A 23,845-nucleotide genomic window follows, 5' to 3' on the forward strand; every position below is an offset into this window, starting at 1 on the left:
GACCAAACCCTGTTCAATGCCCAGCACTCTCTGGGGGAAGAATCTTTCTCTGATATTCACCCTAACCCTCCCCGTCCCATCTCCAGCCATTCCCTGGGTGCTGTCTCTGTCCCAGGGAGCAGAGATTGGAGCTGCAGCCCCCAGGGAGCTCTGACCTCAATCTTCCTTCTCCAGCTGAGCAAACCAAGTGCCCTCAGCCACTCCTTATAGGGTCCCTCCAGACCCTTCACCATCTTCATAGCCCTCCTTTGAATATTCTTTCTTATACTGCAGTGACCAAAACTGGAGACAATATTGGAGGTGAGGCCACCCCAGAGCAGAGCAGAGTGCGACAATCCCTCGCTGGCCTGACTGGCTGTGCTGGTCCCGGTGCCCCTCAGGACAGGGATGTTCCCCCTGGCTGCCAGGGCAGTGCTGACTATATCCAGCTTTCCATCCACCCTGCAATTCAGGCTTGGAGATCTTCTTGCTCTGTCAACTTCTTTGGTTACAGGCTGGGGACAAGGGACAGTATTGGTTAATGTGTACCTTTGGGACATTCACAGTGTGTAATTCCTCATGTCTATCGTAATGACAAATGTGAAAATATTGTCAGAAATACTTATATAGCATCCTAATTTGAATTTGTGCATCCTGACTGCAGTCTGTGATGTTTCTCTGTTTAACAAATTTATTTTAAAGTGTGGTCAGTCAAAAAGAGTTTTGTAATCCACAGAAGAGTCCACTGAAAGCCTTATGCAATACAGTATGTAGCCATTATATGTCTTTCTAAGTTACTGTGTCCCCTTACAATCACTTTACCAAATGAGCTACTTAAGAGTATATTTTAAGGATGTTTTCAGTTTAATTATCACTGTTGAAAGACATATCTCTGTTAGCTTTGTGCATACATGGCAAAGAAAACTTAGTCATGGACTGATTCATGTTTTATGTAAGTGTTTTAGTATCAAGCTGAGTGAATTCAGGTTAGTTGTCCTTTTAGAAAGGCTGAGAGGTAAAATCCTTAAAACGTTTTTAGGAATCCTGAGGCAGAACATCTTCATTTTCCCAAACTGGAGTTCCACTATGGGATGGGGAAGGAAGATCCCACAGTTAACAGCTTCCTAGCTTGCAGCCAGGCTGTTCCGCTTCTGCTTGCCACTGCTGTCCCTGCCGCTGCTCCTGGGCTGTTTCCTCTGTGGCCCCATGCAGGTTGTCCCTGTGCCCAGCGCTCCCCTGGCAGCAGACATGAAAAGATGGCTTTTCCTTTGAGAGCTGCATTGTCCTGCAGTTGTGTGCATTTCAGTGCCATTGTGAGCTCTGTCCCCACGTAAAAACAGAGCTCTTGTATCCCCAGCACAAAGGCCAAGCTGTTGTGGGGGGAGGAATATCTACACACCCGTAAATTTTCCCCTTCTCCTGTTTATTCTTCGTGCCATTCAAGCCCATTTAGCGAATGACCAATTAACTCCACATTCATGGCACATTCTGATGGGCCAGATTTCTCCTATCTAAGATGACACAGCCAGATTTCCAAATACCTTCTAGTTGAATGCGGCATTTGGTTTTCCTTGCTCTTTAATTCATGGTTCCCAAACCGTTATTCCAGTTATTAAACAAATCTACTCTTTTTTCCTTTTTTTCCCCTCTCCATTCTTTCATCAGCAATATTGTAAAATATAGGGAAAATGTGTACCAAATTGAATTCCTTGTGCATCCGGTTTTTTATTATTGAGAGTAAAACTGTTTAAAGATATTTGTCCTTCAATAATTATTCTGCTAGCTGTACATGGCACATCACTGCATACGGAAATTTACAGGAAGTAGGAGTTTTACATATCAATTTCTATGGTAAAAACATGCTGCAAAAGCAATAATTTGTAAAGTAACTAATCAGTGAGGAAAACACAGTTTTCACTATGATATGGTATTCACTAAATCAAAGCCCAATACAAACTGGGGAGGGGGGGAGGAAGATTCTGGTATTAAATGTTAGATCTGAATTATTTAAACATAACACAGAGTTGTAATGAACATTCCTGCTCTATATGGCTGCATTTTAAATCTTGTTGTGTGGAATTGAGAAGGACTAAGAGCAGTGACTAAATGAAAATTTACAAGTATGAAGGTAAATTATGTTAATAACTTTATTTTGATACCCCATTCTGGTGCCTGAATTGAATAAAAATTATATTTTGTGTTAAGTGGCAAGTCTGCAAAGAAACTGTACATTAACCCCTGATATACAGTGCTAGGATTAGGTACTGCATGGGCTTGTGTTCTTAAATAATATATATACGAGGAGTGAATTAAAACCCAAGTCCTAATAGGTAGGTTGTCAAACTTTGCAGCATCTTTTGTGGTGCTTCTGTTTCCCTCCTCAGAAATTCTCTGTTTTCACAGTGTTGGGTGGGAGTTTTGCCTGAGAAGGATCAGTGCACACAGGACAGACCTGTCTCACCTACACCTGGTGGCACTGTGCAGGGAGTCAGTGACACATTCCCATCACTGGTGCCTCATTAACTGGGGAGATCCTGCAGTCTGGAAGGAGACAACCTGATCTGTCCCAGACAATGTGCAATATCATGTGTAACACTGGGCCACATTTCTTACCCGGTGAAAAACAACATTAGAATTAGAAGCATTTTTTATCGGTCACAAATTAGTTAAGCAGGAGGAACAGAAGGATTCCAAATGCAGAGAAATATTTACTACTTGAATGTCTGAAGAAATCAGCAGTGATAAAAAGGAAATATCACAAAGGGAATGCCAAACAGCTTAGTTGGGCTCTGAAAAACAAGTGAGAAGTCTTTAAATTTGCCTCTTTAAACTCGTCTGAATGTTTTTCTGGATTTTTGGGCTCTGGCCTTTTGGGGGAGAAAAGAATAATGCAAATGCCAAAAGGAGCTGGACAAAAAGTAAGCTTTGTATCGTATCTATGAGAATCAGACGATGTGTGTCATGCAAGTTATTACAGTCACAGTCTACAGTCTTGCCCTGATGGGAATGAGATTTGACAGCAGCACAAAGCAGAGGTTTAACTGACAGCACACACAGCACATTTGCGAGTCATAACGCCACAGTTTAATGACTGACGCATGTGGGAAGCTAATTCGGATTTTTTTTTCTTGAATGGGATAAATGAGCATCCAGTTAATACCAATCATGAATTCAAGCCATGTGACATAATTGATGCTACATACCCTGTTCTTGTTTTGCATATTCTGCAAACTGAGCTGCAGGAAAGGAGCCAGTTTGTACACGCATCCGGAGAGAAAGTTCATCCTGCTTTCTGACACATCCACCAATTGCAGCTGAATGCATCCAGCTTGCTGCTGTTGTGTTCACAAACTAATTACCCTTTCTCTGTTAAATAGCCTAAGAATTACAAATTGTATGCCTGTTTTGAGAAAAAGTACAGGTTGAACAAGCAGACGTAGTATAAATAAAATATTTATATAAAAATAGTCTCTTACAAAATATACTCTCTTATCCTATGGTTGATTTTTCCAAAAGATGGAATTTTGTCTGGATTTTCTTATTTTTAGACATATTCCAAACAGGATTTTATTAATGTTTCTTTCTTTAATCGAAGAAAAGAAAAATAACCACAAAAACTGGTAAAGATTTGTAACCCCTACCACTCCACTTTTGTTCCAGACAACTAGCAGCAAACAGGAGGAAACAAACAAACAAAAACCCAAAAATACAGTGTGTTTGTGTATGTACATATATATAAAGACGCCAGCTTTTGTCCTTAAACATCCAGTACTGTAGAACATATCCTGCAAGTCCAACTAATAGAAATATCCTAGTCAAGAATAATATATACAGCTCCAGTGTTTCCTTGCTGATCCTACAAAATTATTCCACAAAGAAAGCCAGCTATCTACTTTAATTGCAGAATAGTTCCAAAAAGGTTGGTAAAGTTCTTTTTTAATTAAATAAATTAATATTAGTTTTATCTGAATAAATTGTTAAATATTGTTATTATTATGCCCAAATGTCCCAAATCCCTGTGCTAAAATCTGCACCTCACACACACGAGAAAGGCAGATAAAGCAGTGTCTACAGAGCCCTTCCACAGTTCTTTTTGCTGCAGCAAGTGCTGTGAAGTGGAAAGACGGGCAAGAGCAGTAGAAGCTTTTCACGAGTGTAGAAGCCTAAATCCCTGTCACTTACACACTCCCATGGGCAATTCACGGGGAGGCTCGGTCCATCCCATCCTGTGCAAAGCCCTTTTGTGGGCATTTCCCCCCTACCCCTCCCTGCTCCTCGCACACACAAGCGTTTGCCCACTCCTTTGCCAAACCAGGAGTTCGATGCCACAGCCGGAGGTTTCTCCCTGGCTGGTGTCTCTCCACAAGGCAGGCAGCGCTCCGAGGTGTAGGCTCACTGAGATGATCCTTTTCTCTGTCTTTTGTGTGTCTGGTGGCCCGGGGTGGGGCTGATTTGTTTTTGTTTCTTGGCTGACTTTGTAAGAGTCTGAAATGTGTATCCGCATAAGCGACGAAACGTGAGGAGAGAGGAGAGGGCTCCGTCCATCAGCACCTGTCCAGGGAGAGCGGCTCTTCCCCGCAGTCCCGCTCAGGTACGCCGGGGGCATGTGCAAATGTACGCAGGCCGGGAGCAGCCCCGGGCAAGTGCTCACTTACAAGTGTACACCTCTGTCCTCTCGCTGCACGTGTTGCATTTCACGTAGCAGCACCAGTGGAACTTGCAGTTGCACTGCCACACCCGGGAGTACTGGTGGGTGTTGTAGCCGCGGCCGCAGCACATCAGGTCGCAGCCATTGGACTGCTGCGCCGTCTTGTTGCACATCCTGCCCTGCGTGCCCACGCTGCCCGTCACCGGGTCCTCCTCGCAGTAGTTGGGGGATTTCTCTATGTACACCAAGTCTGTATCCATGGGTTTGCGGTAGGAAAGGGGCTTCTTGATCTTGAGGAAGGTGGGGCGCTTGTTGCGGCTGGCCCTGACAGGCTCCACCTGCACAGCCTCGTTGTACTTGTCCTTGAGGATGTAGCCCAGCTCCCGGAACTTGGGCAGCGTCGTCCAGCAGGTTTTAGTGGTGCAGGACCCCGAGACACCGTGGCATTTGCACTCTAACTTCATGTTTTCCTCCAGGATCTGTGGTTAGAAGAGCAGAGAAGGATGCATTAATGCCAGGACTGTTGGATGGATGCTGGGGGACACTCAGGGATGGATTTGGTCTGCAGTGGGAGCTGCCACCACACAGAGGTCACGCTGCTGTCCCGGGCAGCAAATGCTCATCAGTATGACCCAGTTTTGCCTGCAGAGCTGATTCCCCTGCTGCACTGCGAGTTCAGCAGGGAGGATAACTCTGCCTAACTCCACAGCCAAGGGACCAAAGCTCAAATGAGACCCTCCTCAGGCACAGCTTTTCTTCAACATAATCGCCCAGTTTTGAGGTTAACAAGCCTCATCTTCCCTTCTGCCTTCACATATCCTGAAACTCTGTCCCTGTATCTTCTCCTGCTGTTTACCAGCCCAGTCCTTGCCAAATAAAACTGGAGTGCAGCTTCGTCCCTGCTCTGTGTCTTGGGCCCTACAGCTGACCCCAGGCAGCAGCGATGCTGGGATAACGCAAGCAAACACACCTAATTCCAGGAATTCATTTCCCACTGTCTTTTACTTGAAAGAGGCCACAATCATTTTGATGATGAAATTCTGCCTAACCTGGCAGAGCCCAGCACTGGAAAGCCTAGCCAGAGGGAATTATCAGGGCTCAGGGAGTGGCCACATCATTTTTCCCCTGAGAAAACCCAGCTCATCCATGCAGCTCCAAACCTGGGCAGCCGGGAAGGCTGGAGGGAGGTCAGTGATATGGAAATTGGAATTAACCCTTTGTAACAGCCTCTCCCTCCAGTCTGGGGTGTTTGGAAGCAGCAGACACTGTCACTGGCCATTTTCAGCAGAAAACAGCAGCCTGCACTGAAGGAGCCAAGCCCAGCTCCAAGGCTGGACATGTGTGGGGACCTCGAGCCTAAGACCTCAGTGTGAGCTGGGGGTGGCAAGGACAGAGACTGGCCTAGAGGAAGGTGTCTCTGCTCACAGAGCAAGGGTTGGAATTAGATGAACTTGAAGATCTCTTCCTATGCAATCATTCTGTGGTTCTGTTAGTTTTAGATTCTTTGAGATAGCTTTATTTTTATTTTAGCCTCTCAGCAGATTGTCAGCACATGCGGTCTTGAAGACAGGGTCACAACCCCAGAAAGAACAGGTCCAAGCCTTTGACACAAGTGAACTCAGCACATGCTAGGTCACATTTTTGTGCTACTGGATTTAAACCAGCTTCTCATGCAAACTATCTAATGACTGCCCTAAAACTCAGATGTGAGAAAATTCCATATTCTGATCTATATCTTAACTTCTGCTCAAGCTTTGGATTTATCTTATTGTCTTGAGTTTCTCTCTCAGCCACTGCATGCTTCTTTTATTGCTCACTCATTCATAAGGCAGGACACTTGGAAGATAGATGAGGAGATGGAAAAGGAGTTATAGCACAGAAACCGGAAAAATAACATAAATTCCTTTAGCCTCATTTGTACCTTTTTAAAAGCTCTCTTTTTTGAAATTGAAATTGAAACTTGCCAGGGATACATTTCTCAGCCTTAATTCAATCACTGCTCTTGTAGAAGGGGCTGGCTTTACATCCTGGTACAATGTTCAAACTTGCAACAAAATATTTCCAACCTGCCTGCCATGGATCCACCAAATTGGCTTGGAACATTAACACAAAACACATCATGTGCCTTCTATCCAGGTAGGGCTTTTTTTCCCTGAAGTGTAGCTAAGCAGCCTAAATTGCCTCTTGGTTTATTTCATTACCATCCCATTTGCAGCCGCCAGTGGTCTCAGAGGGATGGGAGCTCCTTGGGAAGGGGCTGAGCTGGCAGCCTAATGTCCTGGCTGGGCTCTTGCCCTGGTCACAGCACCCCGAACACAGCCAGCCCCTGCTCTGCAGCTCTCAGCCAGGCCTCAGCATTAAAAGGCCTGGTTTTGCTTGAACAGGAAAAGTTAGAGCAACATCAGTTGAGACCCAGTGCCAGGGGTCCTTCCCAGAGGTCCAAAAACACTTGGAGGGGGACAGGAAGGAGCAGAGGGATGAGAAAGTGCTGGTTCATTGTTCTCTTTTCCATTTATTTTTCTGTATTTTCCTAAGGTTCACTGGCTCCCTCTCCCTTTCTCTCTGCACTTGTCAGAGGTGCCAGAGGTCCCAAACTCTGTGCTGGAATCTCTCTGGCACATCTGCCTCATTTCTGTCCCCTGCACTCTGCACTCTCCAGACCTGCCTCCTCCAACCCAGCCCATCCACCTGTGGCTCACAACCCCTTTTGTTGCTTCTGCTCCTGCACGCAAATCCATCCTCCTCTCCAGCCTTTTGGGGCCGTGTCCTGCAAGTTCAGCAAGTGATGAATTGACTCCACAGCTTTTAGAAATTAAGAACATGGAACTTGAACCATCTGGCCTCAGCAAAAGCAAACCTTGCAGTGGTGATCTGATGGTTTTACTGTACTCTGATAGCAGGTGCTTGGACTATTTCTTTGACATTAAAATATATGGATGGTGGTATTTTAATACTATTATATTATTCCAGTACTCTCTGATGAATCAGTGCCTTTAATATGGGATTCTTTGGGTAGGGACAGCAGGCCACAGTCTTTTCCTTGGCTTCTGTGAGACGAAAGCTGTGCCCTTCCCTTAAAAACTTGGTTTGTGTTAAAACCAGAAAACATTCTTCACCTTTTATTTCAGGATTTGTTTCTTTGAAGGAATTATCCTGCAGCTCATACTTTTTACATTAGATTAAAACTTTAAGTGTGTTACAGACTGACTTTTCTTAAAATGTAAGAGCCTGGAGGGCATAGAATTTCAATCCCAGATCCTCTGTTTCTTACCAAATGACCATATCCAGCTCCATCAGCCATGGGAAGTAAATCTGTATGCACCAGTGGGTGCTCTGAACTGGATTAAGTGCAGACAAAGAGCTGGAGTTCTTTTAGCTTTGTCCACTTTTTCTTTGAGCTCCGACAGCAAGCTGTCAGTACTTGTTTCTCCCTCTGTCTCCCTTTGCCATTTGCCTCTGGGAAATAGTTTGTGTGGGGAGAGCTGGGCTAGCTCTCCATGCTGATGTTATCTCCAGATGCAGCACCTTTGCACACTGCTATTGGGAACACAACTGTTTGCTCTCCCCCTTTAGCTTTGCAGGGAATGTGTGGGGTTGGCCATGGGAGGGTGGCAGCAGCAGCCCAGGAGCTGAAGGGGCTGTTACTGCTCCAGGGTCCTGGAGCCTGGCTGGGACAGGCTCAGGCAGAGGTCCTGGATGTCCCACCCTGTTGGGGGACACATGGAGAGCTGGTTCTGTAGCTGGCATGCTCAGACATACCACTCACACCCACACAGGGCTCTTCTCAGCCCAGAGTCTGTCCCAGGTTCCTCAGTGGTGTGTTGGGCTCCCAGCACCAAAGCAGCTGAGCTCCCCAAGGACCCCACACATCCACGCCGTGGGGTCAGGGATTGCCCAGCCCTGGCTCAGCCAGCAGAACTCTGCAGCCCTCGGTGTCAAAGCTGTGCTGAAGGACCTACATCTCAAATCTGGAGATCATCCCACCTCCAGCAGGACTCCCATGGGAACAGGATCAGTACAGGCCAGGTATCCTCCAGTGCTGCAGCCTCAATAACCCAATAACACAATAACTGCACATACTTGCTGCATGTGCAGCCCAGGTAATTAGTGAGACACTGACTCCTGTCCTCCAAGGCCGTGATCTTGCCTAATTTTGTCTGACATCAGATCACCTGGGTCAGGAAATTCCTGTCTCCTGCAAATGTCTGCATACACACCTTCACTAGAGGTCAAGGAAAGCACAAGTATTGGCAGAATGAGTGAGATTTTCCCTCCAGAGAAGAACATGGCAGGGCTTGGAGAAAGGCCACAACATTTCTGTGGGCTGGGGAGGGCCATGCACAGATGCTCCTTTCAGCTGGTGGAAGGTAAAGATTGGTGATTTATATTATTACAGAGGCAATTGTAGCTCTTCAAACTTTGGGAATAATGTTGAGATACATTTGTTTTTCTATTGAGAGGGATTCATTGAATAAAAAATAATGTTTTAAGCTAATAGAATAAAGTCATGTCTTATTTAGTCTTTCAACAAAATAACTCGAGTACCAAATCATGTGTAGAGTGAGACCAGGAATTAGAAAGGTCACTGGGTGGATGTGTAGCACTGACTGGACAGACAGCAAAAGGTCTCTTAAAGTTATTAGGAAATGTCTCTGCAACTTGTTTTATCCAGGTGTGAGATTAATCTCAAAAAGATGCTACTGTTTAAGTAACTTGCAGGACTGTTTTAGCATCAAAGCTCTGAAATCTGAGGGCAGTACTAGTAATACTTGGTGCTTTTTGATTGGAAAAAAAAGAACAGGAGAGAGCACAAAAAAAGAAACCCTGCTGTCAGAGACAAATCCTACAGAATCTTTAAGAAATGTGAGAAACTGCATAAAAACCACTCAAATGCAAATTTAAAATTAGCAAAGGCGTACTTAAACAGAAAAGATGGAAAATATTCCCATCAGTGTATAGCCACTAATTATACACACAGAGCTGCTGTCAAATGTGTTCTGTAGGAGCACATTTTGCACTGATCTGGCAAACAGACTGGGACGAGCTTGGAAACGATTGTGTCCCACACTGAGTGACTCATTCCAGACAGGCTTTGATACGTCACTTGAACATCTCATGAAGATCTTATTAAGTGCAGCCAAAAGATTTTTTTTCTCATGTTTTTGATAAGTAAATCCGTGCAAAAGAATATCTGAAGTATCAAACAACTTTGCTCCTGAACATCACGAGCTGTGAGTATCCCAGAAATCCTGTTACCCCAGGCAGGCTGAATCCTTTTACTCATGACAAGAATTTTTGTGTTTTAAATAAAAAATGAGTGGGGAATCACCACAGCACATGACCTCCAGCAATCAAACCACCTTTGCACTTTCCTTGTAAGAGGTGTCTCAGGAAAATCAGGCAACCTGCTGGTCTGAGGGCTGGTTATGAAGAGAGCCAAGAGCATTCTGATAAATGACAGACTGCTGCAAACACTACAGCTGGGTGGGATTTCCCAACACCAACCATCTACCTTCACTAAGGGATATCCTGTTTTAAACAGCAGAAAAAACTTTTTCCAGACTTGAATCATGACACTCTCAAAAATGAAGACTTCAGAAATTTTATATTCTCATAAGTTCAATCTTCTTTCCTATTTCTGACCTTTCTCTATGCCACCCAAAGCAGGACATTCCTTTCATTTCTTGTATGCCCTTTATAGAGTTTCATATTTATTTTTTGTACTTTCTGCCTGAAATATTAGTTGCCCTTTACTTCATCTTTATAAAAAAATGATTATATGCAGGAATTATTTTTGAAATGCAGCTTCTCTTTCCCGAGTTTGTCAAACAAGTAAAGAAGAAGTATTAGTGAGACTTTCTGCATGGTCACAGTGCTCACACAATGCTTCCAGCACGTGCAAACAGAATGAGATGTGTTCCTCTCTCCCTGGGCAGTTGTGTTGTTTAAATCACAGAGATGATGTCTTTCAGTCACTGCCTAACACTGTGCAGAATAGCAAATGAACAAGAGCAGGGCCAGTAAAAGCTGAGAGGAATGCAGCAAAAAATATTTCCTCCTGCATATTTTTCTTATACTTCTGATAACCTCCGTGACTTGCTGTAGACTAAATCAATTTATCACCACTTCTGCGTCCAGAAAGTAAATTTCACAGAATGTTTTTATAGTTGTTATTGTTGAAGAATAGCTGAACTTGGGACAAAAAGGACATAACTGGTTTCAAAAGGTGAGATTTAATGAGATGGATCCTCACACGACCTAATTAATGCTCATCTCAAACCATAAGGCCTTGCCCTTGCCCTTGCCTTTTCTCAAGCCATAGGGACTGCTCTGTAAATAAAGCAAGGTGCCACAATACCTCAGATTTAGGAGGGAAAAGCTCTTCCAGCCCATCCAGTCCCAGCTGTGCCTGATCCCCATCGTGTCCCCAGCCCAGAGTCCTGAGTGCCACATCCAGGATGTCCTTGGACATCTCTAGGGATGGGGACTCCAAACCTCCCTGGGCAGCCCCTGCCAGTGTTTAACAACCCCTTCCATGAAGAAATTCTTCCTGAGAATTCAAATTCTTCCTCAGCTTTCTGGCATTGAGGGGTCCTTCTAGGAGAACACCTTATCTGCTCTTGGGATAAACTTCAGCCCAAGCCCTCTTTGTTTCTCACAAGTAGCTGTGCAGGGGGATCTGAGCATGTGGCTCAGGCTCTGAGCTTGCCCAGCCCTCAGGAGCTCTCTCTGACTGCTCTGCAAACCTAATGGTGCTTAATGAAACTCAAATGAGGCTCTGCAGTTTGTATTCACCTCCACAGGATCCTGCCTGCAGAGGCAGTGGGCATGATGTGCAGCCCCTGGTGCTGATAGCTCAGCACCTGTAGGGGTCTGAGAGGAGTGACACCCCAAAATCAATTCCCTGTGCCCTGTGGGGTCAGGCCCCCCTACCTCAGGTCTCCCCAGGGCTTTTGTCCTCTGTCCCTCACCCTGTCCCTTCCCACCATGTCTAATAAAAGCTGCAGGACCCTGGGACCCCTCTGTCCTCAGCTCTCTCCTGAGCACATCCCAGACAGAAAGGACCTGCACTCTCATCTCTCTTTGGTCGTTCATTCATTCCTGAGCTGGAGCCGCAGCCTCAGGCTGGGTTTCCTGTGCTTTAAAGGGACGTGGCTGAGACAAAGCTCCTGCTCTCTGTGTTTTCTGTTCCAATTCAAAACCTCCTCAACCACCCTGTCACAGGAAATACTATTAGAAAATTACAAATTTCAACTACAAATTTCCAAATTAATGCTTAGGTAAGATTTACATCAGAAAAGAGACTGAGAGCAGCATCTTCCCAGTATCTGTTGGAAGCAGCTGGGAAGTGGGGTCCTGGTGTGGCACTTCATGCTTTCTCAGTTGCTGATGACAAAGGTTCACTATTTGAAAGGTGGCCTGGCAGTTTATTGAGGGCTCACTGCTCTTCTGGCTCCTGAGTACAGATGCCCATAGCACCACTTGCCTTTGGGTTCTGAGGGGTTTTCTATTTAAAAGCAAGGCAAACATTCTAGCAGAAAAAATGGAAATAATTTGAAAACATAACTGTCAATGGACTTGATAAACTACTTGTTTTTGAAAAATAACTCTTGTGAGACACATTATCACCTAGATTAGACTGGATCAATGCAGTGCCAAGTAAGTGTCATCATGTAGGAAGTCTAAAGATCTGTCATAAAAAGGAACTTGGAAAAAATAGTTCTGAAAAAAATCTGGTTTCTTTTAATGTGCTTTCACTTATTATTATTAGAATATAGCTGAATTGTCTTAAAGACATTCAATGTGTGATTTTATATTCTACATTTAAATGAAAATGGGATTTCCTAGCCCCTTACTGAAATGGGATTGTGAGATTAGGGGAAAATTTATCTAGGATTGTTATTTGCTGCTGTCCAAGCAAAACTGACACTGTGGACATGATGGATTTTAGCTTGTGAAATCCTGAACAGTCTTGCTGTCTGGCCTAGCTGGGCACTTTGTAGGATGGGAATAGGCTGGGAACAGGGGTGGTGGCACAGAATTACAGATAGAGTTGTTGGTTATGTTATCTAGCTTTCCTTCCTATCACTACATAAGTTTTCCACAGTACATATCTTCCTTTCCAAAAAGATACTGGATAGAAGGTTCATGCCAGAAGTGAATAAAAGATGATGATCGAGGAGTTCTGGAAATGAAGAACCAGCATGGTGCTCACTGACACTAAGTTTAGAAAGAAAATGAGGCAGCAATTTTTCTGCCTTTTGACATGCTATCCACATAACATTTCTTCTTAGGTCGTATCTACCTTCCTTACATTCTGGTCACCAATTACAAATCACCCTAAAATGCTTATACTTCCAATCAGGACTCTCTAAAACAGTGATCTGTGTGGCATTTTGCTACATCTTAAAAATGTCATGGATGTCCATAGTTAAAAACATAATTTTCCTTAATCCCTGCTTCACCCCACAAGCTCATCCCTGCAGTCAGTGCATGGATCAGAATAGTATAGCCAATGAAATCTAAACTGAGCAATATCTGCTGACCTTGACCCCTTCAAAGTCAATACAATCCTTCCAGCATCTTGTGTCCAGAGTGTCTGGTTTATGTTCTTGGGAGAGTGACCTTCACCCATTCTCTGGGCTTCTGAACGAAGATGTCATTAAGCTTGTGCTTGTAGTTTATGTTTTAGCATGATATTTCTAAAGAAATGGGAAACACTCCCAGGTAAGAGGAACTGAATTTCATTTTGTTCCTCAGTTTGGGAACACAATAAGTTAAACTCTTGGGGTTATTCAGACAAGGACATCACTGCTGCCCCTTGCTTTGGGCTTTGTCATGTAGCCTGAGTCATTCTGCACATAAAAAAGATGCAGAGAAAACAAGAAAGGATACAACTGAAATTTGTCCTGTCACAGTGGATGCACAGGAAATGACCCAGGCCTGACTCATTCCTACTGAAATTTACCTTCTGTGGGACTCTCCCCAGTGGAGGGGCAGCTCTCCAGTGAAGTGGCAGTAAAAGATTGTGAATAAAGAATGGGGAGCCACCAGGTAGAGCATTCTGACAAGTGCTTACGCTGTCAAGAGAAAAGTTTCCAAAGAGTGATGGAAACTGAAGAGCAGCTTCTCTGGTTCCAGACAAGTAATCAGGAAACACCTCTTGTGCTAAACTAACAGTCAGGTACTGGCAGGAGCATGAGCTGCAAAATATTATCACTTCATATTGCTTCCAAACATCTCCAACCAATAGCCATATACAGTTAATTATAGGTTCATTTCGTTGCATATCAAACTGGGAGAGTTAACTCTTAGGTACCCAGCAGATGATCCTACACAGAACATTATTTATCATGCTGAAAAATGTCTATAAATTTTAGTTGTCCAAGACAGTAGTTGTAGTTGAAAGGGATGGTTTTCCTTTCTATCGACCTTTTTAGGCAATGTCAAAGTATTCTCCATCAATTTTGCAGTACTGCCTTTATAAAAACACCAAGTTTCTTACCTCAACTTCTTCAATTAACTCCTTTGGTCTAGAATGAAACAAGAGCTATGCTTGTATTTGATACAGAGAGACACATTTAAACTGCAGCCCTAACACTGTTCACAGCTCAGAAAATGGCACTGGAGGGGCACTCATGGCCTGCTTGGCTACCTGCCAGTTGTTGAGCTGGGAAGAGCACCTGAGCTACCTCACATCCACTCCCATTCCCTTCCTTCTCCCAGCCCCACTGTTCTCCAGGGATAACACGACCTGGGTTGTGGCAGAGGCTCCAAGCCCATTGCCACAGATGCTTGTACCTTGGGTGGGACCTCAGGAGGCTGGCACCTCAAGCAACAGCTGCTCAGGGAATTGAGAGCCATTCTTGTCAGTTTAAGAGAAATCTCTAATTATTCCTCCAGATAATCTCCATGCAATTATGTTAGTTATTGTAAAACAGAAGCTGGATCACAATGACAGAGTGTGTATTGTGAACAGACTTCCACACATTTTGTGTCTACAATTCAAAATACTCATGCTGTCATAAAGTAATATGATTTTGGTGTTAATTGCAATATTACAAACACAACTTTCCAATTAAGTTCAATCCATAGGTGCTTTCCCCCTCCTGCTGCAGCTGGGACAATAGATCCGCACTTCCACATTTTCAAATAGCTCCCACTTCTCAGAGATAAGATCCTACCAGCAGAGCCTCTCTCTGCAGCCCCACAGCTGCCAAGAGCAGCATGCCCGGACCCAGGCCAAGAATTTTAACAGGGATCTTCTGGCCTGTTCTCAATGAAAATTTTCTCCTATGCAGAAGAAAGTGGAATTTCCTACATTTGTGTGTAATGCTGAGTGCAGCCTAAGCACAGGGTGCCCAGAGTAGCTGTGGCTGCCCCTGGATCCCTGGAAGGCCATGCTGGGACTGGATGGGTTTTTCTTTCCTTTCCAACCCCAACCATCCTGTGATTCTGCAATTCTGTCATTTCAAGCCATAGTTGAAGCTTTTGTCTTACAAAGCAATCACATGCTAGCAGAATTCACTTTTGAGTTGTGGATGGATGGGGTTCCCCTGGGCCAGCTTACCCTCACACCACGCAGGGCTGCTGCTTTTTTTGAACAGATCTACCTACTCACAACTTATAGATGAGCTCAGCAGCAGCAGCAGCCAGCAATGCCTTTGGTGGTTCCTCTTTATAAACCATGTACAAGTGAGTCTTCACTATTTTAGGACTTTGACTACACCTTTCAGTCTAAATTTGCACTAAGTATAGCAAAGCAGACTTCTCAGGCTGATTCCCTAGGAAAGCAAAGCCTAAGCACTCACTTGGTGTCTGGCTCCCTTCTGCCTTCTCATTTCCCACTGGAAATTTCAAAGTAATTTCAACTAAATATGACAAAGGGTAGACATTTTGAAGAAATTTCTGTGAAGTCTTAATCCAAGTTTTTTGGACACATTCTCTTGAGTCCTTGTTGCACTTCTTTATCTACAGACTATTGTGCCCTCTCAATAGTTAATTGTTCTAGGCCTGCAGGATTTCTCCACCCAAAGATAGCAGCGTGTGCTGTGACTCAGTGGACATCTCCTGGGGGAGCAGCTCTGCTGAGGGTGCATGGCTGTCCCCTAGCAGCGTGTGGCCTCATTTTTGGTACAGGATCTGGAGTTCTGTGGGCAAAGCTGGCTCCCTCAGTACAGACCAGCAGCCTAGGATGGAGCTGGCTCAGATCTGGGTTACCATCCATGCCATCACATTCCTGCTGCCTGGCCCAGGGACACCCTTTAGGTGCAGCTCACTTTCAAGTACCGGAAGGCTCAGGCTGGTTTCAATAACCAGCACTAATTCAAATTAATCCCAGTGCCTTCTGGCAATAACTGGGCATGAGAGCCAAACGTCCTCCCTGCAGTTCCCTGAAACCTTTCTGTCCTTCCATAGCTCACTTCCTCATCCTTTCAGTACCAACAGGCCTTGTCTGTGTCCTTGGACTAAAAGGCTGTTCTTTGTTCATTGATTTTTTAATTGTTTACTTCAAAATACCTGAAAACTCTTTCCATTAAAGCAAAAGTCTGTTCCATTTGTACAGCACATGCCAGCAATTATTTTTCTTGGTGAGCATTCAAGGCTTTATGAATTCAGAGTTTTCTGCACCACGTACTAATGACAAGCTTTGAACCAAACCTTGGTTTAGCTTTCAGTTTTACCAAAACCTCTGTTGAGTTACAGGCTAGCTCAGGTAACTGAGTTCATGTTCCTGACTCATCATTGAGGCTCTTGGAAACATTCCTGGAGATACTTTCAGCTCAGGCTCAGGAGGTCTGGGCTGTAACTGCAGAGGATTCCAGCCCATGTTGACACAGCATGGAGAAGAAATCCAGCCCCAGGTCCAAGACTGAGGTTTAATTTGTCAGAGATGCAATAAATGAGGCTGCACAGTCTGAGATCTCCACCAGAATTTGGTGTACATTCTGTGTATAACCATGGCCTCTTACTGCATTAGAAGTGCTCTCAGTGAACTGGCCTAACCATTGGTTTCCTGCTGACTTGGCCAATACCAATCTTCTTTGAATTTTGCTAAAGTGTGGATATTGAAGATCCCAATAATAGAAAAGGAAATCAGTCTTGGATTTGGAAACCTAAATTTGCAGTGTGACAAATGTCAACTGGAAGAAACAGAACAATTTTCAACAGCTATTTCTGAAAAATTTTCAAAAACTTAGGCCAGAAATTCAGATATGAAACTCAAAAATCTTGTATTCTGATTAAATTTCTCAACAAAACATCAAGGACCACAGGTTAATAAAACAAACACAAGGCAGGGCAGCCAAGCTCATAGGTCACAGTTAAGGTTAAGAGGTGCTCTTTTTTTTCTTGCAGCTTTTCATGAAGTCACAAAATGGCTGGAAGAGACCTTGAAGCTCATCTTTCCCAATCCTTCAGTATTTTTGTTTCATGACCAGAATAAGTGTTACAACACCCAAACAGAGCAGGAATCTGCTGTGAGATGATGGTGCTCTGTGAAAGCTGCATTTGCTTCAATTCAGTAATGTTTCTTTTGTTCTGCAACAGGAGAAACAACAAAGGCTCTACCAAGGCTCCAACGGTGCTGAAAACTCTGGGAAAGGTACACAGCACCTATTTTTGTCTAGCTGATATTCCCCTCTGAACTGAACAAGTGTGGTCCTATGGGAAGTGTTGCTAACTGTCCTAAGAGAAAGGCCAGATTAAATCAGAAATTGTCCAGAAACCTGTGACCCAGCCAGTGGCTTGCTGAGCAAATTAATCATCAAAACAAGCATCTGATCATTGCCATTATAAAAGGTGAACAATATTAAATTTGGAACTGAGATCTTTGTTATTAATGAAGAGAGCCTGGTCCTCAATCCCAGCTGTCTGTCTGCAGCATGACAGACTGTCAGCTCCAGTAATCACACACATGAAATGCATGTTTTGCTCATAATGCCAGAAACCTCTAAAACTGTGACTGCAGGCGAGCAATAGCATTTATCATTCTCCAATCTCCAGAGTAAATCAGGAATTCAGTTTTCAGCCACATAAGATATAGGAGGGAGCTGAAAGCCAAAATACAAGTAGGACCATGTATCATCATTTCTGATTAGCTGAAAGTGGAGGACAAGTGGAATGAAAATTCATTCTTGCGGATTACAGTTCTTGTGCAGTCCAATTCCCTCTCATAATTTAGACCAACATTAATGTTTCCTTTATCTTTACTCTGGGCTGTTGAGAAGATGCAGAACTTGTCTGTCAAGCTCAGACTTGCTTTAAGACTCTTATCTACAAAGTAGAAAAGCCATAAATAGTGCTTTGATCCTTTCAAACACAAACAAAATGCTGTAAGGGTGCAAGGGATGTGTATTTCTTTTCACACCTGGGAGGCTGCCCAGCAGAGCCTTGGGATGGAGTTGGATGGGATTTTGGAAGCACTCAGCTGTGCCCTGTGGTCCCACCAGCCTCAGTGGGAGCTTTCCCATTCAGTGAACTGGATTTACTCCAAGCTCAGTGCTTGGCCTTTCTGGGAATCCTGCTGCCCCCAGCCAACGGGGGTTACAAAGCTGCCAGGACAGACTTTGTGGCATTTAAGCCTCCTTTTCTAATTGCACTGAAGCATAGCTGGGGTGCCAGGCCTAGGGGCTGCAGTGTTTGGAGGAAGGCAGGGACTCAGCACTGGGTGTACCTTGGATAAATGGAACTGTGTCCAAGTCTTTGGGTGGACACTCCTCTTTGCCTCTACAGCCACATCGGAGATTTGCCAGAAGATACTTTGACAGATTCTGTCTGGCGAGGCACAAACTCCGTGTGTAAACCTTTTCCTAAACATTCTCTGTCTGCCTAGTTTTAATCTAGGCAAAATATTGTACCAGGAGAGCTCCTAGGATACCCTACATAGGCATATCTGCTGCACCTAGCACCAGATTTCCTGGGTTTGTGTGACGTTTTAGCAGTGGAGCCAATTTTTTATCTATTAATACTGCTGCTTGGCGAGTGGAAGGGCTGTGTGTTATCCTGGCTAAGGATGGTTTGCAGGATGTTTTGGGCATGGTTGTCACCAGCACAGTGGTGCCACTGCCAGGCTTCAGGTCAAGATCTGCCAACCTTCCCTGTCACAGCTCTGACAGTGACAATGGGGTCTGGCAGAATTGTCACTACCACTATCAACAAGGGGCACCATTCAGCTGAGTGTTTGAGGAGCATCCCTAACATTAAGAATAGAAGTTTCTGAAAAGGAAAATGAGAAACATTTCTATGCCCATGCCAGAAAATCCAAACCAAACCAAATTAAAAACCAAACCAAAACAAAAAACCCCGCCACAATAACAACAACAAAAACACATTGGAAAATGTGAAGTGCAATTGCAAAGGCACTGCTAAACGCTGAACTCCAGAAAAGGTGGCTGTGCTGCTGGTACTCCAAAATCCCTCGACTGCTGGTGCCAGGAGTGTCAAGGCAGCCTCTCCCAGTCCTGCTGGCTCGAAGCATCTCTCTGAGACTCTCTGGAGTCTCCAGCTATTGTGAGCAGCTCCAGGCACTGAAGCTTTATTCTGGTGTGTGCCATTAGAGCAGCAGAGTACAGAGTGGCTCTCTCAGCCAGTTGGGCTGTGTGCTCAGGGCTGGGTTACAGCAGCCATATCCCTGCGGGAAGGAACCTCCTGGCTCCTCTGTGCCTCTATGTCCCCTCTGGCATCCAGCAGTGCCAAGCAGGCCAGCATCCCTGGTCGTCTTTTGGGAGCAGAACTCCTACCAGGAGCTGCTGGAATGCTGGGGTCCCTCTGCAAGACTGCTCCTCCCAAGGCAGGGCCACTCCAGTGGGGCTGCAAACCCACAAGATAGACTCTTCTTTCACTGCATATTTTCATGTGCTTTAAGGTTTAGCTCAGGCAGGACTATTAAATCTTCAGAATTTCAGGCCTATATTCAGAAAAATAGAAATGTTATGTTGTTTGGCAGCCTCTTTTATCATCCCTGTCTATTTTCTAACATGATGCTCACAGCTTTTTAAGAGGTTCATCTGCAGGAGGTTGTGTTCTGTGCTGCTGCTGGTAGTCAGGTGAAAAGGTAGTTAAAAAGGTATTTTGAGAGAGGTAGAAATAGCTGTCCCCTCCAAAGAGAGTTAATTGCAGTGGTGATTGCACACCACACAAGAAGAGGAAGATGTTCAGGAAGTCTCATGGCAGCAATGTCCTCTTGAGGTCAGAGAAGCAGCAAGTAAAGAGTCCCACAAGTGTGGCTTTCCAGGACAGCTTGGGAGAAGCCCTGAGCTCTGTGCTTTCCGAATGTCACTGTGCCACTTGAGCATTGCTGTAGTTTTTTACAGGATGAAACACTAAACATGTCAGTCTGTTAGGACCCCTGCATGATCCATTTCAGGAACACCTCCTGGGTGCTCACAGCTTTGCTTGCTGTTTGCAGCAGCTCTGTCAGGCATGTCCTGCACATCCCCTGGGAGCCTCAGAGCTGCAGGGGACATCTGAAATGCTCCTGATTCAGAGGATGGAGAGACATTGCAAAGTCAGTGCACCTACATATGTCTCCAAAGAGAAATGCTGAATAAAAATCCACCTTGATGTGCTCTTGAAGGCAAAAGCCTTCTAATGCAGCCTGTGCCCATGATTTATAACAATGACTCATAACATTGCATTATACTTAATATGATGTAACGCTGATGCAAGATGCCATTCGTGGAATTTCAATGTCACAAGGAAAAAGAGAGGAGAGAGTAGTCTGGTCATGTACCCTGACATGTTATCAGAATGAAATGTTTACAGCCAGAATGTGTAGAGCCTTTCAGTATCTACTTCACTATTTTTTAGCAGGATAACCTGGAGAATAACATTTTTATTTCCTGGCGCATAAATATCTCTCAGACATACATTATTGTGTTACTTACAGTAATTTAATCAACTTCATATTTGAGAAGACAAATTTGCTAACAGACAATTCAGTCTTGCAATTATACCCCCTCACATGGAAGTTTGCAGGGCAAATCAGGATTATGCCTTTAAATTAATTGAAGCTTTATCTCCCTTTTCTGACCCAGCTGTTATGAATTCTCCTCCTGTTCTCGCTGTACTGCTTGCTCCTTCCTGCAGTGAATCAGCATTTCAGGAAACACTGATTCAAAGAGGAAAGACACCCTAAACTCTGCTTCTGAAGGTCAGGAATTGGTGCTCTCCAGTAGATTTGACAAATGAGGTGAGGCTCTGGGGCTGCTCCGGGCCACTTTGGTGGGGTGTTTGTGACCCCTGCTCAGAACTCTGCTCCTGCCCTTCCAGCAGCCCCAGGGACTTGTGCTACACAAGTGAGTCCTGCTGGATTCACCCAGACAGGCAGAGAAACAGAGTCAGAGCCTGTCCCTCAGCGTGAGGAAAGCTGCCCCCGGCTGCAGGAGCCACGGGCACCCCTGGCTGGATTTGTGGTGGGGAGCAGCTGGGAATGGTTTGTGTCGCCCATGCTGTTCCCAGGGCTGCTCCCTGCTGCTCCCTGCTGCACAGGGGTTTTCCAAGCACTGCATGCCCCAGGCTGCTCAGCAAAGGAACAGGGATGTTCTCCACCTATGACCCCTGAAATCCTCCTCATCTGGCACCCTCAGTTGTCTCATTTCCAGCAAGAGCTGACAGATTGTAGAACCACAGAATGTCCTGAGCTGAAAGGGATCACCCAGCCCAAGCCCCAGCCCTGCACAGACACCCCAACAATCCCATCCTGGGCATCCCTGAGAGTACTGTCCCAAGGCTCCTGGAGCTCTGGTAGCCATGGGGCTGTGCCCTATTCCCTGGATAACTGTACAGACAGCTCCTGCTCTGACAGAGCTCTGTGTTCAGGATGTTTGGAGACGGCTGCTGGCACCCCAGGGAGCACAGAGACATTCCCTGGGTAAAACAGGACTCTGAGAGGCTGAAAAGCCTTGAACTGCGATCTCCAGAAATCCTGGATCAGGCTTTTCCTGGTGGTTCTCTGTGGTTCATACCCTGAAGTCCCTTCTATGCCCAGTGCTCCCAGTAAGCCCAGAACACCATTTTCACCTGGTGAGATGGGATGGATGGTTTTATCAGTGGTTCTCAAAAAGACAAATCAATATTGATAGATCTGTGGTTTCCTAGAGTGCATCCTGAACCACCTGCAGCAGTTGTCACCTTGAAGAAGGACCTTGTCACAGGTGAGCACCAGGTGAGTGGGCACAGCACAGTTTCACACTGCAAGACCAAAGAAGTGGAGAGGACTGACTTTTGAACAGCATAGCAGTGCCTACAGGTGGTGGTAAGAAATCAATAAGAATTGATTTATTTTTGGAAGCCTGGTAGGTGCCAATGTGTCTCCTAAGTGCATAAATATCATCAAAACCTAGGCATGGGCAAGTGAAACAAGACAAGAATTTGTAGCCCAGAAGAAAGCCACCATGAATAGATTGTGTGGAGGCTGATAAGATCCATACTGCTCCAAAATGGAGAGTTCCACCTCACAACAAGCTTGTCTTTGTTGTGGAAGAGTCAGGTTGTGAGAGTCCTGTCGTGCCAAATACCTGCCTCCCCTGACAATTGTCTTTAAATACTGTGATCTTTCACACAGGAGCAAAGCCTGAAAGAAATCTCCCTAGCAAAAACATAATTTATTTATTCTCTACAGGGCAGTGGAGCAACAAGCCTCTCCTCAGTCCAATTACTCTTTCTCTCCCCTGAAGCTTTCAAGCAGAGATTTGTTCCAACAAAGATGGGTAATTTTGCTCTGTGAGGGATGCAGGAAGAAGAGCAGAGATATCTCTAGATCAGAGCAGTTCCTGAGCCTGCTGGAGAAATGGCAGATGGCCAGAGATAGCACAAACCGCTGCTCTCCCTGATAACAATGTGGAGAGCTGAACCTTTCAGGTACGAACTTTCAGGACTGCAAATTGTGCACAGAAAGGTGAGAAACACAAGGAGCTTCACGGGGAGGATGGGGAGGCTCCTGGAGCCGGCCTTCCCACAGCCACCTCCAGCACCAATTGCCCTCCTCTGCCCTAGGTCCATACCTGGGGGACAACCGAAGCAAAACATGCTTTTTTATTTGTCTATATTTTGAGCTTCTCTTTGGGGAAAAATTTCTGGCCAGTAGGCAGTTCCAGCCATGCTTGCAGTCTAGTGTGGGCTGGTGTGTCATTTCCTGGGAATCTTTTACTGCCAGCATCCATCAAATACAAGCAAACCTTTCAAGGAAGTAGCTTTGCCACAAAGGTGAAACTCCTCTGCTGGTTTTTGTTTCACTGGGTCCATGCTTGTGCAGCAGAGCAGACTGTGGACGTTGGTGTTTTTTACCAAGCCTTTCAGAATGTGCCTTCATGCTACCAGAAGCTAAGTAATAAAGATCTCAGAATCATTTGTCTAGCAAATACTAATGCTCAGTCCTTGAGTTATTCTCAGAATTCAGGGTTCATTTTGCCAGTGTTGAGGTTTTCACCCCACAGAGCCAGACACCGGCATTTTGGATACTACACAGAGTAAAACTCAGAATATCACCTAAAAAACTCCAACAGCAGCATTAAATTAAAGAAGGGTTAGGCTTTTGTTTGGGGTGGAAATGGCTTTTCTTCAATACAATCTGCCTGGCTCCAGCATAACTAGAGATGTCTCAGAGCCTACAGGTAATTACCACAGCAAAAATAGCATCCACAAATTAACTGCTGTTCCCAACTTCCTTCTCCCATTTGCCTCCAAGTCACACTCACATGATGCTGGAATCAGGACTATTGCACAGGAGGAAGTAAAAGGAGAGCTGAAGAAACAGGGATTGACATCCCTGGGAGATGGGATTCAGCAGAACTCCTGCAGGGAGAGCCCTGCTGGGCTGTGCAGGGGTGTGGGGAGCACACAGACACCCCTGGCTATTCCAGCTCTAGAATTGGAGCCATAGCCCCACTGGAACTGCCTGGGAATGCCTGGCCCTGACTGCAGGGACCTGGGGAGCACAGCTCAGACCAGGCTGGGTCCTGTGCCTGCCCCAGCTGTTGCTGCAGATCAGGAACACGGCCAAGGCAGCAAACCCAGGGTGTTCAGTGCCTGGGATCCCCAGCAGACCTGTGTGTGGGAGCTGCTGGAGTCCTGCCTTCCCCCATGCTGCCTCTGCAGCAGCTGCTCTAGGTCCAAAGGATGGGATGGCTGGGAATGCTGCTGTGCTGACCCCAAATCCGTGTCACAGTGTGACCATGGAGTGACAGGGACTCAGCCTGGGGTCCTGCTGCTGAAGCC

At 45.2% G+C, this 23,845-nt stretch overlaps 1 protein-coding gene across 1 annotated transcript in view; it reads right to left on the bottom strand.

The window, feature by feature from the left end:
• Positions 1 to 1,684: 1,684 nt before the first annotated feature.
• WNT7A (Wnt family member 7A) overlaps positions 1,685 to 23,845 on the bottom strand; it is a 34,653-nt gene continuing 12,492 nt past the window's right edge. Inside the window, exon 4 of the mRNA XM_088171728.1 lies at positions 1,685 to 5,106. Within this exon, the coding sequence (XP_088027854.1) occupies positions 4,627 to 5,106 (480 nt within the window). The 3' untranslated portion in view covers positions 1,685 to 4,626. The remainder of the gene's footprint in view (positions 5,107 to 23,845) is intronic.

Source organism: Sturnus vulgaris, chromosome 11 (assembly GCF_052056855.1).
Source record: "Sturnus vulgaris isolate bStuVul1 chromosome 11, bStuVul1.hap1, whole genome shotgun sequence".
NCBI classification, from domain to species: domain Eukaryota; kingdom Metazoa; phylum Chordata; class Aves; order Passeriformes; family Sturnidae; genus Sturnus; species Sturnus vulgaris.